Source organism: Oryzias latipes, chromosome 21, assembly GCF_053564925.1.
Source record: "Oryzias latipes strain Hd-rR chromosome 21, Olatipes_Hd-rR_3.1".
NCBI lineage: Eukaryota > Metazoa > Chordata > Actinopteri > Beloniformes > Adrianichthyidae > Oryzias > Oryzias latipes.
This window is the reverse complement of record NC_136257.1, coordinates 18,528,065-18,546,062: the sequence shown is the minus strand read 5'-3', so window position 1 is coordinate 18,546,062 and position 17,998 is coordinate 18,528,065. Positions and strand designations below refer to the sequence as shown.

At 42.3% G+C, this 17,998-nt stretch overlaps 1 protein-coding gene and 1 long non-coding RNA gene across 2 annotated transcripts in view; one reads left to right on the top strand and one right to left on the bottom strand.

Annotated features, from left to right (window-relative positions):
- Window positions 1-17,998, top strand: part of LOC144988681 (uncharacterized) — a 174,817-nt gene that overhangs the window by 45,381 nt on the left and 111,438 nt on the right. The window lies entirely within an intron of this gene.
- On the bottom strand, window positions 804-3,114 carry LOC105357469 (E3 SUMO-protein ligase ZBED1-like). The gene is made up of 5 exons (XM_023951147.2): window positions 2,998-3,114; window positions 2,708-2,914; window positions 2,528-2,641; window positions 2,172-2,429; window positions 804-2,067 (listed from the first exon to the last, which is right to left on the bottom strand). The coding sequence occupies exons 1-5, from the start codon at window positions 3,049-3,051 to the stop codon at window positions 1,360-1,362; spliced, it is 1,341 nt and encodes a 446-aa protein (XP_023806915.2). The 5' UTR covers window positions 3,052-3,114; the 3' UTR covers window positions 804-1,359.

Here is a 17,998-nt window from a genome sequence, read left to right as displayed (position 1 = left end):
AGTAAATTTACGAGAATTTATCTCGTACATTTACGAGATTTTATCTCGTAGATTTAGGAGATAATAACTCGTAAATTTACGGGAAAAAATTCATAGATTAACAAGGAGAAAACACAGAAGTTGTCTGTTTTGGGAGCCTAGTTTGAAGATGAAATATGTGGAGCCTTTTGTGAAGCTTTATTAAAACAAAGAGATTCTGAACCTTTTTGGCGACTCAAAATCAGATTATTGTCAGTTGATCCGTCTTTCCGGGGTTCGGTGTTGGTAAAGCGGACTTTCATATGTAAAAGGAGCTCAGAGACACGTTTGGGTGTAGAGGACCGCTCCAGCCTTTATTCTCCTTTTCATTCACATAACCTGAAGTTCATCTGTCACCTTACGTCGTGAACCTGTCAACACCAGTGCGGAAGTAAACAGTGTTACATACGCCCCCTCCTGCAGATGAAGCATCCCGTTTCATCATTAAAAAACAAAGATGAATGAAAATAGTCTGTTATATTAGCATTACAACGTTGAAAAAGGCAAAAAGTGCTCCTCCTCAGACGGAAGCATCACACAAACATAGAGATCTGGTCTTTGGTGGAGGAAGAAAGGATTCAAGCAAACAGCTGCAGGGATACCGATGTCTTGATTGGGCTGCAGAGATCCTGCAAACCAACGATAAATGAATAGCATTTTAATAAATTGTAAATCAAACAAATGAGCTTCCAGACATCTGGAACGTTATCAATAAACATTCAGCTCACCTGTTCAACTATGTTTAGTCGGTTTGATCTGCTGCTGCGCGGAGTTCACCTGCTGCTCTGCATGCTCACTTGTCACTAGGGATGGGAATCGAAGCCCCATGAAGCTCTCATGGGGCTTCGTGTAAATGTGCCAGAAAAATGAATGAAGCATTTGGGGCTTCGAAAACCACACAGAACAGCGGCATCTGGTGGCAGACAGGACGTGTATCATCTACTCCACTAAGTTCCTTGCCCTTGTAACACTTCAGTGTGGAAATAAAACAAAGACAATGTTTGAAGATTTGTGAGGAAGTACTTGTGTTACATTGTGAATGCCATGTATAAAGTGAGAATGAGTGCTTGTGAACCAGGGTCTAACATGACTGGGTGGGATACATGTTATAGATTTTTATTTAAAAACAGAATTTTCTCCACTGTGCTGGGCTTCAGCCTGTTTCGTCTTTGGCCGACGATTTCGCCAGCTTTGGAGAAGATCCTCTAACAAGGCACAGATGAAGCTGGTGTGCATAAAAACTTCATTGCCAGCTTGTAGAGATGTGGGTATAAAACCTTGTGGGTAACCCAGTATCTCAGTGTGTCCTGAGTCCTTGGGATGTGAGGTTCCTTTAAGTACCTAGAAGGACATTAATAGCCTATTGTCATGCAGCAGTCTAAAATGACCAGAAGTTATGATGAGGATTCTAATCTTTACTGTACCTCTCTGAACCTCCACTGTTGCACTGGCAGTTGTGCTGTTCACCTGCTGTTGAACCCCCACATGCCTGTCCAGCAGGGCCCAGAGACCACCATCTTCCTGCTGACTTGAAGGACCTTCTCTGGGTGGCGACTGTGGCTGTGCCTCTGGAAGTAGCGCCTGCATTGTTGCAGCACACTCTTTAGTGAGTCGCTCTATGGCCGTGTGGGCAGAGCCTTGGCTGCAGAACCCCAGCTCTTTAAACCTTGGGTCCAACAAGGTTGCCATTGACAGAGCAGTGACCTTCTTCAGAGCTGACAACCTCTCATGGAGATTGTTCTTCAAGTTAGTGGCCAGTTTTTCACCAAGTGGGTGTGTGATCTGACCACACCTGCTTGAGATGTAATGTTTCAGCATTTTGACCATGGGAATGACTTTGGATGCTGACACTCGTTTTTCTGTCGAAAGCTCAACTGTGGCCTCTTGAAACGGTGAAAGAACGCTCAAGCAGTGGTGTATGGCCTGGTAGTCCTCTGAGGTGAGTGGAGGAAGGTCCGTATGGAGGGTGGCCAGAGCTGCCCCCAGTGGCTCTCTCTCCTTAAACAGCCTTTCCAACATATTAAATGTGCTGTTCCATCTTGTTTCCACCTAAGATAAGACAGCAAGCACGTTTTAAAGGAGAGAAGAAAGTAACACAATAAACAACTGCAAAAAACATGTAAAATCTTAAATAAAATAAAAAAAAGTTTCACCTCTTGTATTAATTTGTGCTCTGGCCTGGCCAGCTGTCGCTGCATCTCTGACAGCTTCTCCTTCGCTGTGGTGCTGGGTTTAAAAAGACCGACAATCCTACGCCCCTTACTTCGGATATCCTCTAGTTCAGGGGTTTGGGCAAGGGACTTTTTCACCACCAAATTAAGCATATGTGCAAAACACATTATGTGCCGAAGTAGTAATGTATTAGCACATGCAACCATGTTGGGAGCACAGTCTGTAACCAGGCCTGTCACCTGGAAGAAAGATTACAACATGTTCACAAATCATGTATATTAGGTAGTGGGAGGCCATATTGATGAATGATCTTGTACTTTATTGATCTGGCTCGCACCTTCCCTTTAATTCCCCATTCTTCCATGAGAAGATTTTTGGCCTCAGCCAAGTGAGCTGCAGTGTGGGTTTGGGGAAACTTCAGAACCCCTAAGACCACAGAGGCCAGCTCCACCTAGAATGAACAAAATCGAACTGAGATACATAAACCAAAGCATTGCACAAAGCAGCGGATACCTACCTCCTCGGTGATAAAATGGCATGTTACAGCCAAGTAAGCGTCCATGTTAATGGATGTCCACATGTCTGCTGTAAGGCTGACAGCAGAGGCCCTGCTAACCACATCTAAAGCCTTCTCCTTTTTGGCTTTGTACTTCTCCTCCACCATTGTCCTCAAGGCCTTCCTATTAGGAATTATGTAGGATGGGTCCAAAAGGTTGACAAAAGCCTAATAGTGACAAATAAAATACAGCTTATTATGTACACAAAAACATAAATAATGTAAATGCTATATAATATTAGCCACCTTACCTTGAAGCCTTTGTCTTCAACAATTGAAAATGGTTGTGCATCCATTACAATCATATCCACCAATGCAGAATCAAGTTCTTGCTTTCTTGACACTGCAAAATATACATATGAAGATAAAAAAAAAAAATTAATTGTAGAAGCTGAGCCTCAAACCCACAACCTCAGCATTCTCATGTCACTGACCTTTCCACTGAGCTATCTGTTTAAGTCCTTACTTTGTGTGCCATTAGTTGGATATATTCTTATTACCAATACGAGGTGGATTGAAGGCTTGATTTGCCGACTGCGGAGTTTCAACATGATGAACGGAGCGGAGATGTCGCATCATGGAGGATGTACTATCATTGAATGCAAATTCATGTATGCAAATCAAACATTGCACCTAAAAAAGAAATGGAAAGAATAAAAATGATTCCTTTCAACTGACAGACATACCTATAAAACTGACATAACCAGCAATGGCTACTAATAAAATAACGTTAATAGTGTATTACCTTATTTGGAGAAATCAAGTTGAAATGATCCCAAGCCACAGAACGTTTTTTACCGGGTGCCATGACGTTGATTCTTACGATACACGGGAAACAACAGAACTGGTCGGGAAACGTTTGGGATTCATCTGTATTTATAGACAACAGCGCGCCCTTCTGATCAAACACACCTGAGATCTGAAACCTGGTTCAGGTGAATGATGCATTTGGCGCGTCATACGTCATCAATCACGTGATCTGCGCTGGTTGACACACGCTTCGAAACATTGTGCCGAAGCACTCTATTTCATGAAGGTGAACCGCGCGCCGAAGCCCCGTGTCAAACGGGCCATCCCTACTTGTCACCCTGCGGCAGGAGGGGTTTAAATACCTTGGGGTCTTGTTCACAAGTGAGGGAAAAATGGAGCGTGAGATTGACAGGTGGATCGGAGCGGCGTCCGTAGTTATGTGGTTGCTGTATCGGTCCGTTGTGATGAAGAGAGAGCTGAGCCAAAAAGCAAAGCTCTCGATTTACCAGTTGATCTTTATTCCAATACTCACCTATGGTCATGAGCTATGGGTCATGACCGAAAGAATAAGGTCCCGAATAAAAGCGGCTGAAATTAGCTTCCTCCGAAGGGTGGCTGGGCGCTCCTTTAGAGATAGGGTGAGAAGCTCGGTCACCCGCGGAGAGCTCGGAGTAGTACCGCTTCTCCTCCACATCGAAAGGAGCCAGTTGAGGTGGCTCGGGCATCTAGTCCAGATGCCTCCTGGACGCCTCCTTGGAGAGGTGTTCCAGGCATGTTCCACTGGGCGGAGGCCCCGGGGAAGTCCCAGGACACGCTGGAGAGACTACGTCTCTCGGCTGGCCTGGGAACGTCTCGGGGTCCCCCAGAGGAGCTGGAGGAAGTGGCTGGGGCGAGGGAAGTCTGGGCATCTCTGCTTAGACTGCTTCCCCCGCGACCCGGTCCCGGATAAGCGGAGGAAGATGGTTGGATGGATGGACAGTTCGCTCGCTGCCTCATCAGTGACAAGCGGGGATCTTAGGCAGTTAGTCTCTGCATTAGAAGCGTCAAAGAAAAAAGTGTGCAAAGTTGCGCAAGCAGGGTCACGTACTGTGCTGTGTTCATTTTGATAGCAGCCTTCTGCTGCGAGCTCCGCAAAGAAGGAAAGTGGGACAGGTTGCCGTTTTGAATGTACACTTTGAAAAGCTTCAACTTGTTAATAAAGGAGACAATTTGTGTCAGATTAGGAAGTGACTTGCCATTCTATTCAGAAAAAAAGTAAGAATCTTCCTATTCTTTCAGAAACGTCCTGTGTTTATCTTTATACTCTGAATTAAGCAATTTTTACCATGAGGGTAACAGTCTGCATGTTCATTTATTTATTTTTTCCGGCATGGGGCGTAACCTGCGCAAATGATTGGCGGTCACTTATGTGTCGGGAGCAGCATCAAAACACACACTGCCAGATTACTTTTATTATTTATTTTTAATACCCTCTGATGGATTTGAGTGTAGTTTATGAGGGAAATAACTATGAAATGAAGCACAATATAGAAAACATAGTAACAACCCAGCTGGTTCGTCACTGTAGCCGAGCTGCTAATAAATTAGCTGCATTGGAGGACTGCCCGTGCCCCATACCCAGCACAACTGTGAACAGTCTCAGAGAGAGAGAGAGGTATGCAGAGGAGCAAATAGCATATTCTCCTTTCTGGCATCAACACCCATGTATTTATGCACACCCCAAACAGCCAAACAGTATGGAATTCACTTCTGCTCACAACCCCCTCACTCATGGTGAGGAACTTTACACCCAAGATTCCCCACTTCCCATGAGTCTTAGGTGTTGAAGGCGGGGCTAACCCCCAGGTCGCCACAATGTCATGAGACGCAAAGAGCCGCATGCTTATTGGCCGAGAGCCGCATGCGGCTCGAGAGCCGTGTGTCCGCCACCCTCCTTCCAAAATGCAGTTATTAACTGTGGACCACGATCAGAGGTGATGTTTTGTGGGAGGGCATGCAGATGGAAAAAATGTTGGGTAACGAGCACAGGTAGCTTCTTGGCTGATGGTAGTTTCTGCAAAGGTATGGCAGTTTAAAGAATCTGTCAATAACATATTAACAGTTTTACCTCTAGAGTTGCGCAGACCAGTTATAAAGTGCATAGCTACATGGGACCAAGGTCTGGAAGGCACAGGTAGAGGGTGCAACAATCCAGCAAGAGAGGGTTAAGACGCTTGGCAGTCCGGATATTCTCCGTGTTCTTATGACCAGTCCAGACCAAGAACGGCTGCTCATCCCCCTCCAACCAATGACGGCATTCCTTAAGGGCCAGTTTTATTGCCAGCAGTTGTCTTTTCCCCTATGCCGTAGTTTCTCTCTGCAAAAGTGAGTTTGCAAGAGAAATACGCACAGGGATGGACTTTGTTATCAGACCCTCTCTGTGACATAACAGCCACCACCCCAGAATCAGATGCATCTACCTCCACAATGAATTGTTTGGAGGGATTATGCTGAGTCAGAATAGGAGCTGTAGAGAAACATCTCTTCAGCTAGGTAAACGCCTTATCAGCCCCCTCATCCCAGACAAAATGTACCTTAGCTGATTTGAGTTTATGGAGGAATGCAGCAACGCCACTGAAGCCTCTATGTAGTGCCTTTAAAAATTAGCAAACCCTAGGAAGCGCTGCCGTTGTGTATCCAGGAGGAACAGGCTACTCTAGAACTGCTTTAACTTTAGCACTGTCCATAGGCAAACTCCCACCACACCAAGGAAACGGGTTTGTGTGATGTGGAACTCATATTTCTCAGCTTTACAGAATAGCTGGCTCTAGAGGCGCTGGAGAACGGCTTTGATGTGCTGCACATGGGTGTCGAGATCTGGGGAGAATATCAGTGTATTCTCAAGATACACAAGTACAAACTTGTTAATCATGTCTTTTAAGACATCATGAACCAAACATTGGAATACTGCGGGACCATTAGTAAGGCCCAGAGGCATCACCAGCACAGGCACTAGAACGGAGCAGCGGAACACCCACAGGATGTGATGGACAGAAGCCTGTGTTGCTGCATTGCTCCTGACCCTGTTCTAGCATCCCCTGAATACTCATGGCCAAGTCGATCAGCCTCTCTTTCCTTGAATGCACTGGAGAGGCCCCAAAGAAAGACATCCACCAGTGCGTCGTCCTGGCCAGCTGGTCCTGGCAGCCAGAGTCTGGAACTCTATGTCATAATCGGAGACGCTGCGGACTCCTTGCTGGAGACGGAGGAGCTCTGAAGCGGCAGCTCCTGGGGTGTGGTCGAATGAAACACCGTGACGGGTTGGGTGGAGAATGCTCATAAAGAGCAGTACAGCTCGGCTCCGTGGTCCCACTCTGTCAAACCCCATTGCTTGGCTTGGTCCGTCAAAAAGCTCAGAGCGAAAGCCACTTTGCTCTGCTCGAAGGGGAACTCGTTCGGATTGAACTGAAAATGGAGGCGACAGGAGGTGAGAAATGCCCGCCAGTCCTCAGCAGTCCCATCAAATGACTCTGGTGAACCAAGCAGGGTCAGAACAAAAAGATAAGGAGACGGAGATTGGGGAGCTTGCCCTTTTGACATTTTGTTGTTAGTCCTTCTCTCAGAAAACATGTATATTCCTGTTAAGTTCCTTTTTGTTAGCGTGTTTTTCCATAGATTTATTCTGACCAGTAGTTTCTTATGTTTCCCATTGGACTATAAACAGAAAAAGATTAAGCCTAAACATATTAACTTCTTGTTACTTCTCCCAGATAAACATTGTTCTGAAATTGAGCAAATAAGGGGTAAAAAAAAAAAATTGAGCCCGCTCATGGGTATACCCTAACACAACAGTTTCCAACCTGTTTTGCGCCATGGACCGGTTTGACGTCAAACAAAATTTTCACGCACCAGCCTTTATGATATGGCGGATGAATATTGTAGTAGTAATAATTGTGATGTAAAAATAATGCTGGGCAGGCTCCATGCTCCCCTCTGTTCCCCCTGCTCATGCTGAACTGTGCGTGAAGAATTATTATCATTAATATTGTGGTAGTGCTGCAAGGAAGGAGCTTTTATTTTGACATGCATGACTTTGTACATTGCACAGGTCTCATTATCCTCTCCCCTTCACACACTCATGGTGCATAAAAGAAGAAATTTCTAATAAATGTAGCTTTCTTTTTTTGGAAGTCTTTTGTCTCCTGGCTGGCCCTTTTCCCCCTTGGCAAAGAAACTTTCCAAAGATGTTTGTTTTTTACTCATTTTGCTAGCTCCCAGGTTTTATTTGAGTGGTAACCTATCACGTGACCAAGAAGAGCGCTTTGTCCTGCGTCAAGAGTGACATAGACGAATGTAACAGAGAATCAGGCTATTTTTCAAAATAAAACATCTTTCAGATTCTGAAATAAATAAACTGAAGTAATGTAAGTTATTTATTCTTTCTGTGCGGCCCAGGGCCCAGGGGTTGGGGACCACTGCTCTAACCGACCCAGATAAAATATTTGTATATGGACACACACCTAACTTTAACAAATTTTTCTCTTGTTATTAATCAAAAGTACACGGTCATACCACATGAATTCATCAACAAACTTAATACAAGGCGTTTGGCTTCTCAATGTGTTACTGGATCATGAACACTAAGAAATAAACCCCAACAAGTGAGGATTTATTGTTACTTTCCATGCAGAGTCTGATCCTTTACAGAAGTACCGTAACTTGACACCAGTTTTTATGTCGCAGCAGGTTTGACTGTGGAGCCACCACATGTTGATGTTAAATGGTTCAGTCTCCTCCCCCTCGCTAATGTTCACATTTCACCCTTGCTGTTGCAAACTTTTCCCTCACTGCCTCCTTTAAACAAACCATCAATTCACTGCAGTTACAGTACACACGCTTGGAGTTCCGGTCATCACCACGAGGTCAACAAACAGCAACTTTGATACGTCTGAACGATTAGGCAACCCTAAATACTTTTTTTTGTTTGTTATTATTGCTGTGGAAGCAAGACTTTTGTTTTGTTTTGTTTTTAACGTGTCACACATTCTCACTGAGGGGTCCCACCGGTTACACTTGTTTTGGTTGCGTGATGCCAAAATGCTCTGTCGATGGTGCACATCAAGACTGAAATTCTGACTGTCAAGCAGGAAAATAATTCCAGACACATGGCTGCACGCAAACCAACCACCTCTTTGTTTGTTGAATTAGACTACATAGTTTCTAATAAGAAGTACTCCAACTAAAACTCTGGTTTTGTATTTGTTGTTTTGCATAGTGATACTTGGCAGTGCATTTTTTTTATCATTTACAACATTATACCATTTCCTATAGTGTAAAAAGTGTTTTATATCTCTCATTTAAGTGTTTACAACAAGGGCTTGGACTTTTTATTAAGTATTTTGATGAGATCTAACAAGAAAATGATACAGAATTGAAAAGTCTCACTCCGATCATCTTTTGATCTATTGTAAAAGTGTTCCTAAAGGTCTTTAATTATGATTATGCCGTTTTTCTTTTTTTGTGGATGGGACCGTTGTCTCAGAGCAACGCCCCTCTTATCCTCCTCATTGCTGAGAGCTCTCTGTTTACACACTCTCCTGCTAACTTACAGCGTCTCACGTCCCCAACCTGGCATTACCGGTGTGGGTACCGGATGTTCTCGGGTTGCCGGATGTTCTCGGGGTCCTTCGACCAATGATGACGTCACACTATTTGATTGGCTGTAAGTTGCCACGACCAATGAGTTAACGTCGCTAAGTTTTTTTAAAAACTTTATTGACAATTGCGGTATCATACATTAACAATGACATTAACGTTAACAACGAACAATAACAATGTAATGAATATTGCTTCGAAGATCAGTCACCATTGCCAAACATAACATATTAACATAGAAAATAAAGAATAGAGGGGAAAAAAAGAAACAATGAACATGACACACAAATAAATAAAAACATAAGTAAAATAAAATAAAGGAACATAGAAAAAATCTAAATAGTCTAATACTAGTTAAGTTAGGGGTACTCGTGAAGTTTGTATTTCTGAACAAAACTAAGCAATTTCAAGCCATTCTTCTTTTTCATATAATGAAGTGATTGAAAGTAAAAACAGAGCTCTTTATTAAATGTTATAAAAAGTGGTTTGGTCTTCAAAACTTGACCTCACCAAGATGGCGGTGCTCTCCTCCCATGAGGAACCACGTGATGTCTCCTCTAGTGATAAAACTCATTGGAAGGACACCGAAGGACCCCGGGAACATCCGGCAACCCGAGAACATCCGGTACCCACACCGGTGCAACAAAAATGTTCAGCAATATTGGAGTTGATTCTTCACGCACAGTTCAGCATGAGCGGGGAGAACAGAGAGGAGCATGGAGCCTGTGGCCTGCCCAGCATTATTTTAACATCACAAATAAGCTCTTTTCTAAACAGTTTTTTTTTGGTTTGATTCTGATTCACAATGATTTGAATAAAGAAATACTCAGAAGTACAATTTTGGGCTTAGTGGTCTTTTATTTTTGTCGTCTATCATCAGAGGAATGCTACAGGAACTTGTTAAAACACGCAATTGTCATCGGAGTGGGTCTTTAACTGGTTAATGTAGATGTGTGTAATCAGTTTTTGCTGCTGATTCAATGACTTTAGTGATTTAAAGTGATATAAAGAGTTTAGTAGACTTTTTAGTTCTTCACATGTTGTGCTAATAAGATTCTTTCTAAGTTTCATGAAAGTAAATATTGTTACAGTAGTGAAACGTGCCTATTTTCAATTATTATTATCTGTTTCTTCATTATGATTTGCCTGTCAAGATGGAGAGTCCATTCTTGTTCCTGTATTTTGTTAAATACATTTCTCTCAAAAGTGTGACTTATACTTCAATGTGACTTATGATTTTCTTTTCTTTTTGTTGCACACTTGAAAGGATAACCCAGACAAATGTGTTGTTTTTTTTAAAGTTAGCCTTTAGTGAGTAGCTGGAACAGGCACAGCACACAGTCTACTTCTGTTTGTGTGTCTCATTAAACAGGCTCAGTAAATGCTGCTCTTCTGGCCTGCTTAGTTCTTTTACATTTGTTTATAAAATCAAACATCAATAATACCCATCTCATTCCCGTGTAATTATGGTGTTAACCACATTTTCAGAACTTTAACTCCACCAATGCTAACTCGTTCCTGTTCGCCCGTTAGCTTTAGCTTCTAAGTGCTAGCAATCTCGGTCATTCCGTTTCAAGGAATCACAAATGAATAACGACACAAACAATATAAACAACTGCTAAATTCCGGTATTATCTTCGATCTGGTGGTTAATTTACTGTCTCTGTTTCACCGTTATTACCTGGAAAGCAAACAGCACACAATCAACTTCTGTCTCCGTGTCTCATTAAACAGGCTCAGTAGAGGCTGCTCTTCTGGCCTGCTCCCTAAAGGAAATGTCTCCCTTGTGGTGAGACAGAAATGCTGTACTTTCTTCAGTAAGCTGAGTGCTGTTTATTAATCATGCGCATCACTGATTTTTCCATAAAAAAAGAAAAAAAACAGAAAAATATGGGGGTATGTGACAAATATGTAACAAATTTAGCAACATTTCTTCCTTTCCTTTACATTTCTGATGCATCTTTGGCAACTGCAACTTACTCTGGAGCGACTTACAGGCCGAAAAATATGGGATTGAGTTGCAGCAGTTGAAACAGTTTCCAGTTTATTCTTTTCAAAAAAGAACAAACATGACTCATGTGTGCGTGATGTGCCCGAAAGGCTGGCACATTAGAGCTTGTGTGATTATGGACTGAGGGTTGAGGTAAATTAGATAGCAACTTTTTAGCCAAAAACACACCATTTACACATTTTGGGATATTTTTTGTCCCATGACTGACACTGTTTCTGTTTTATTCCTTCATTTCAAAACAAAGTCGGCACTAACTGTCAGTTTAACTTTTACATTACTTATGTGACCTTTCTGCGAGCGGGCATGCAACACGGTGCAGGGAAAGTGCATATGGAATGCAACAGTTTTAATTGTGTAAATAGTACTGATTGCCACACCTAACACAACAGCTTAAACAACTACATCGTCGTCAGTATAAATAAAACAACAAAATGTTTTGTATACTTCTGCACACGCCCAGTTGAGCGTCTCATATTTGTTATGGGTTGCACTCCCGTGAACTCAGTGGCACCTGACTTGGAGGGTGCTGGTCAAATGAACAGGTTTCAACAGAAAGTTGCAGCACTACAGTCATGCATGCATTCGAGTACGCACACATACACCCAAGGGTGCACTCTAAGTTAAACAGAAACAAACTCAAAGCAGTGAGCTTAGAGGAGATTTGCCAACTTGTAAAAACACACTGAACAACAAATAGTGTGGACTAGTCACACTTGTCGAACGGCACCTGCAGTATGCGTGCTTGCTTTTTTTTTTTTTTTTTTGCAGAAAGAGGTGGGAAAGCAGTAAAAAGCCATGGAGACTAGGAGGGAAAGAAAGTCAATAATAGACAGGCATTAACAAGTTGTGAAGAAGTGGTTTCATGACAATGTGCAGTGAGTATTCCGTAAAGCTCTCCAGGCAGGGCTTATGCATGTCAAAACATTTGGAAGTGAGGTTTCTGTATGTGTAAGGACGTTTGGGACCAGCTATTTTAAAGTGAGATCAGCTTATTGAGTAATTATCACTTGACAATGCATGGGTGCATGTTGTTTGCATTAAAAATCCAGAAAGAGAGCATTGTAATCATATCTATCTATCTATCTATCTATCTATCTATCTATCTATCTATCTATCTATCTATCTATCTATCTATCTATCTATCTATCTATCTATCTATCTATCTATCTATCTATCTATCTATCTATCTATCTATCTATCTATCTATCTATCTATCTATCTATCTATCTATCTATCTATCTATCTATCTATCTATCTATCTATCTATCTATCTATCTGGATAGTTAGATGGCATAATCCTAAAAGATGTTCATCTCTGCAAACCAACACCCTTTTTTTAAAGACACGTTAAGCTTGCCTGCCTGCCTCTGACATAATCTTGTTGGACCTCAGGTGATGGAGCACACACAGGTTTTAGAGCTGGTGTCAGGGCCGACGCCAAGAGGAGGCCCGGTTTCTGTCTCCTGGCATGCACATTCACTCCTTCACTGGCAGCTCTAACAATATGAAATCAGCTGAGCAACAGCCCCAGGCTCATTGTAACTTTACCTGTGTTAGTGATTTGAATCCTACCAATTACCTTAACCCTTTCCTCCCTCCTCTACAAAATAAATTACACCTGCAAATTTGCGTGATGCCTGTAAAGCCACGTTCACACAATGTGCACTTGGCAATGTGCACTCCAGCTACCATTTTTAATGAAAGGTCTATAGAAACGCGTGTATATGGACGTTTCGGGATCCATGCCTTGTCAAGCACATTTTTAAGACTGTTATCGGCTCTGCGTACTGGTCCAAGTTGAACTAATCAGGGATTATTTGACTAGGAAAGGGAGATGAAAAATTGCGGATTGTGTCCAGCCGAATTTATTTGACATCAAGTCTTCGTATAATATAATCTAATGGGGTAATATACTAATATATTATCATAAACTAATAGACGTATTGCTGCTAATGTTGCTGAATAAAGGTTTATGATTAAGAGTAATTAAAGTCGAATCTTTCCCAGAGTATGAAGATATATGCGTATGTATTTATATCTGCCAATCAATGCAGTTGGGCTGCACTATGGTGCAGTAGTTAGCGCTCTCGTGTCACAGCAAGACTTGAAACAGTTTCACCAGTGGTTGACATTTCTTTGTGGGGATTAAATCCCCTTGCTTTGGAACTGTATCTGCATTTTGGGTCCTTCACGCTCACCACCCCTCCTCAACCTGACAATTACAAATATGCATTTAGATTGTGTTGTAAATATTTGTAATCAAATCAAAAGGAATATAACATTTGAATGAAATAGGCTGGAAGAAGGAATTAAATTTAAAAAAATATATGTTACCTTTTTGTGTAAAATGTATTGTTAACAATTGCTATCGTTAGGCTATAACTCCTAATGTTGCTGAAGAAAGGTTAAATAACACAAACGAAGTTTCTATTTTTGAAGATTATTTTTTGAAGATAAATTCTCATTTATATATCGATATTTATTTGTATTTAGATATTGTTTTTAAAACAAGTCAATCTGATCATAAAAGATCATTTTCTCCATTGTTGCTTGTCAAATAAAGTGTTTTAAAAAAGACAACCACTGTTTAAATTGTGCACTTTTAGTTTTTAAGGTTGAATCAAAAGAATGCACATGAGCAAAGGCTTATTTGTTACTCCTTTAACATCCATAATCCATCTGCCAATTTCAGTTACCAGTTGAAACTCATGTTGCCACGGGCAGCAGCTGTCATAATAGTGTACACTCATTATCTGATATCAGCTTGACAGACGTTTGAGCCCCTGGAGGGAATGTGAGTCATCAACATTTCTTTCCATTAAAAAAAAAGAAAAAATGTGTTTTGGTTCCTGACAACTTAAGCAGAAAAAACAAAGCAGTGAGTGTGTATTCTATGTAATGACTTTATTAGGAACATTATCTTAATATTTAAAGTAAAGCTGCAGAGCATATTTGTCAAGTGTTCATGAACTTAAATTGTTCTGCTTCGCTTAAAAGTATTATTTAGTAGATTATATTTTTTTAACCTGGCTAGCAGTAGGAGCTTTACACATTTTTTAGGTGAGATAAATCCATGTCTTGCCTCCGGGTGCACCTCGTGCCCTGCATTCCCTTAAGCCAAATAGAAGACAGACAATGACTGACATGCCTTCACTGTTCAACTGCTTTTGGCTGGGAGCAACATCATTGGAAGATATTTTTAGAAATACTTGCGGTTGATGAGTAACATCCAATCCACACCCACTGGTTCTTCCCTGACATGCTCTACCTCCTCTGTCTGGCACGTGCGCATGAAGATACTTGAGATGGAATTGTAAACAGAGGCCGGCCCTTTTCTTTCTGTCTCCTAATGGTCGATACTGTTCTAGGTAAAGAGAGGAATGTTATTTGGTTTTGGATACGTGTTGTCAAGGGAGTAAAACCAGATTTTTTACTGTTGTTCCTGATGTTACATTGAAACTTCTGTGACAGTTTGCAAACACGTTAGAACTTTCTCCTGTTTGAGGATAATTAGAATGCATGAGTGCAGGAAAACACATGAACTAGATAAAAGAAAGGAAAATGTAGTTGTTTTAAATGTTTATGTCATGAGCCTGAAAACTGAAGGTAAGTAGAAAAGAACAAGGACTACAGCTAAACTAAATGCACAAACTCATTTTCTGTATTCTTCTAGAAGCATAACATCTTGCTTAAGCCAAATTAAACTAGAAACAACTGGTTAGCTCATTAAGTAACCACTGGGTCGCCTTTGCACAAGCTTGTCCGTTTCAAAAGGATCCTATTTTCCTCCAGATATAAGCAGACTTAAAGATTGGTTTCAAAAATATTTTTTTCCTGTTAGTACATTTAAATATCCAATCTGATCATGTTTTGATCAATTTCAAAGCGTTCCCAGTGGTCTTATTGTTATGATTATACCGTTTGGACCCAAAATTAGAAAACCTGTGTCATTTTCTAGGACATGGTAAGCCCACCCTCCTTCCGCCACCAATCTTTTTACTCACTCTCCTGCTAGCATTCGGCCACTCACACCCCCAATTGAAAATTAGTGCATGGTGCGATAGTGAAAGTGCATTTTGCAAACTTAAAACCCTAAAATAATTTCAGGGAATACAGTACAGGTCACATTCACACCCTTCTTTGCTAGATCTAAAGACATGAGCCATCTTTTTTTTTTTTTTTAAAGTACTTTATTCAAAGCAACTTTCAGAGCATCCAAGGACTCTGCACACAGAGAATAATTAAAATCAACAAAGAAAAACCAAAATAGCAATAAATCAACTCAAAAGTAAAGATAAACAATGAAAGAGGATTACAATGTTATGAGAGGGCAATTTCTAACAGATGTGTTTTGAGTTTTGATTTGAAAAAAGTTTTGCAGATGCCAGGAGGAAGAAGGAAGAGAGTTGCTTGCAGGATGGAAGCATGGGATCCAAAGAAATTAAAACATGGAAAAAACTGGATAGGTGATGAGAGAGGTTATGAATAGCCTTAGAGTCAGAGGACTTTAAATAAGATGCAAGTAAATTAAATGAGATGTAAATACATGGTGAGCTGACTGAGGTTAAGCCAATAAAGTCAGGCTGTAATGAAAGAGTGCTATCAAGAATAACACAGAAGGTTTTGAGTTGATGTTGAGTATGGCTGAAGGTCAGGATTTGTCGAGGACAGCCAAAAGAGGCGAACCCAAGAGTGACGGAAAACAGTCAATTTATTTTGTGTAAATCCTGGTTTGGAGCAGCAGATCTGAAGGAGCGTGAAAACCTCCCGCTAGCAGAGGGAGCAGGAGAGTCAGGAGAGGAAGTCAGCAGCCAGAGCGGGTTGGAGGAGCGAGTCTTAATGACCAAAAAACCCTGAAAGAGGATATCCACTCACTAAAGTCAATAGTGTACTGTGGGCTTGCGAAGAATCGGGAACGATAAGGGAGCTGAGACGAGGTAATGGCAAGATTCCGGCAATGAGTGAAGCACAGGAGTGTGCGTAAGAAGGACCAAGACCAGGTGATTGTCATAGAGCATAATTACTCCAACCGGAAGATGCAGCTGACATGACAGTACCCCCTCCTCAATGACCCGCACTCGACGTTCTACTAGGTTGCTCGGGATGCTCACAATGGAATTGGGCAATAAGATGCGGATCCAGGACAAAATGCGTCGGGACCCAGGACCGGTCATCAAGGCCTTAGCCCTTCCAGTCCTCCAAGTACTGAAAACCCTGACCACAGCAACGAGAACGCAGGAGCACAGTGTAGGCAGGACCACCCTCGATGAACCGAGCGGGAGGCGGGGCTGAGCAGGGGGCACCTGAGGACTGGAGCAAACAGGCATGACTCTGGAAACATGAAACGTGGAATGGACATGGAGAGGCCCGGATACCCAAAGCTGAACAGCCACATGGTTAACCACCTTGGCAACGGGGAAGGGTCCAACAAACCTAGGCGCAAGCTTCTTATTATCCACTCGAAGGGGCAGGTCGGCTGTTGAAAACCAGACCTTCTGGCCAACCTGATATGTGTCAGTCTCCTGTGAGCTTCAGTACAATATCCCTTGACAGTGCATGGAAGCACTTGTCGAGCCTGTCTCCAAGTCATGTGGCACCGCTGGACGGAAGCATGGGCAGAAGGAACTGACAGTCACCTCCTGCGAGCAAAAACAGAGGGGGTTGATAACCATAAACAACTTGAAACTGGGACAGTTTGGTAGCAGAAGATGGAAGGGAGTTATGAGCAAATTCTGCGCAGACTAGGTTACCAGACCAAGAAGAAGGGTTACAGCCGCACAAAAGTCGCAGAGAGGTCGCCAGTTGCTGATTAAGTCTTTCAGTCTTGCCACTGAGACTGTTGGTTGTAACCAGATGACAGACTGACAGAAACATTAAGGAGATGACAAAACTAGGACCAAAATCTTGAGGTGAACTGTGGCCCCAGGTCAGAGACGAAGTCTCTTGGGATGACATGCAAACAAAAAACATTCTGAAGAAGAACCTCAGCAGTCTCCTTAGCAGAAGCAAGTTTGGTAAGAGCAATACAGTGCACTATCTTGGAAAAACAGTCCACTACATTCAATACAACAGTGTTACCGTTAGAGAGGGGCAGACCAGTGACAAAATCTATAGAGATCCGAGACCATGGTCACCGGAGGACCAGAGGGGGATGCATATAACCTGCTTGAGGTCTGTTAGCAGACTTGACTTGGGCACACTCAGGACAAGAAGAAACATATTATTGGACATCATCCTTCAGAGTGGGTCACCAAAACTGTTGTTTAATTAGGGCGTATGTGCGCAGGACAGGCGAGAATCATGGAACAAGTGTAACACCTTGGATCTCAGGGTGTCAGGAACAAAAATGAAACCTGTGGGAAAGGCAAGGGAGATGCAACGTTAACGGTAGCTGCCATTACCTCTTCCTCAATGTCCATGTTAAGCACAGCCAGCCATGCGGATTCAGGTAAGATGAACTCAGGTGGGGGCATAGTTCCTGGCCCGCCGTCCCTCCTGGACAGGACGTCAGCCTTAGTGCCCTTGGATCCGGACCTGAAGGACAGGGTGAAATTATTACAGCTAAAAGAAAAAAATAGACCATCGAGCTTGACGAGAGTTGAACCTCTAAGCAGACTTCAGGTACTTCAGATTCTTATGGTCGGTGTAAACCAGAAACAGATGCTCAGTGCCCTCCAACCTCCAGTGCCTCTTTAATTACCAACAGCAGCTTGACTTGACCTTGACAGCACCTGACTTGATACTCAAAATGACCTGAGGGTGTGTTGAATGCAGTTTTCCATTCGTCTCCTGCTCTCATTCTGACTAGATGGTAAGCATTGCGCAAGTCCAGTTTGGTGAAGATCTTGGTTCCCTGA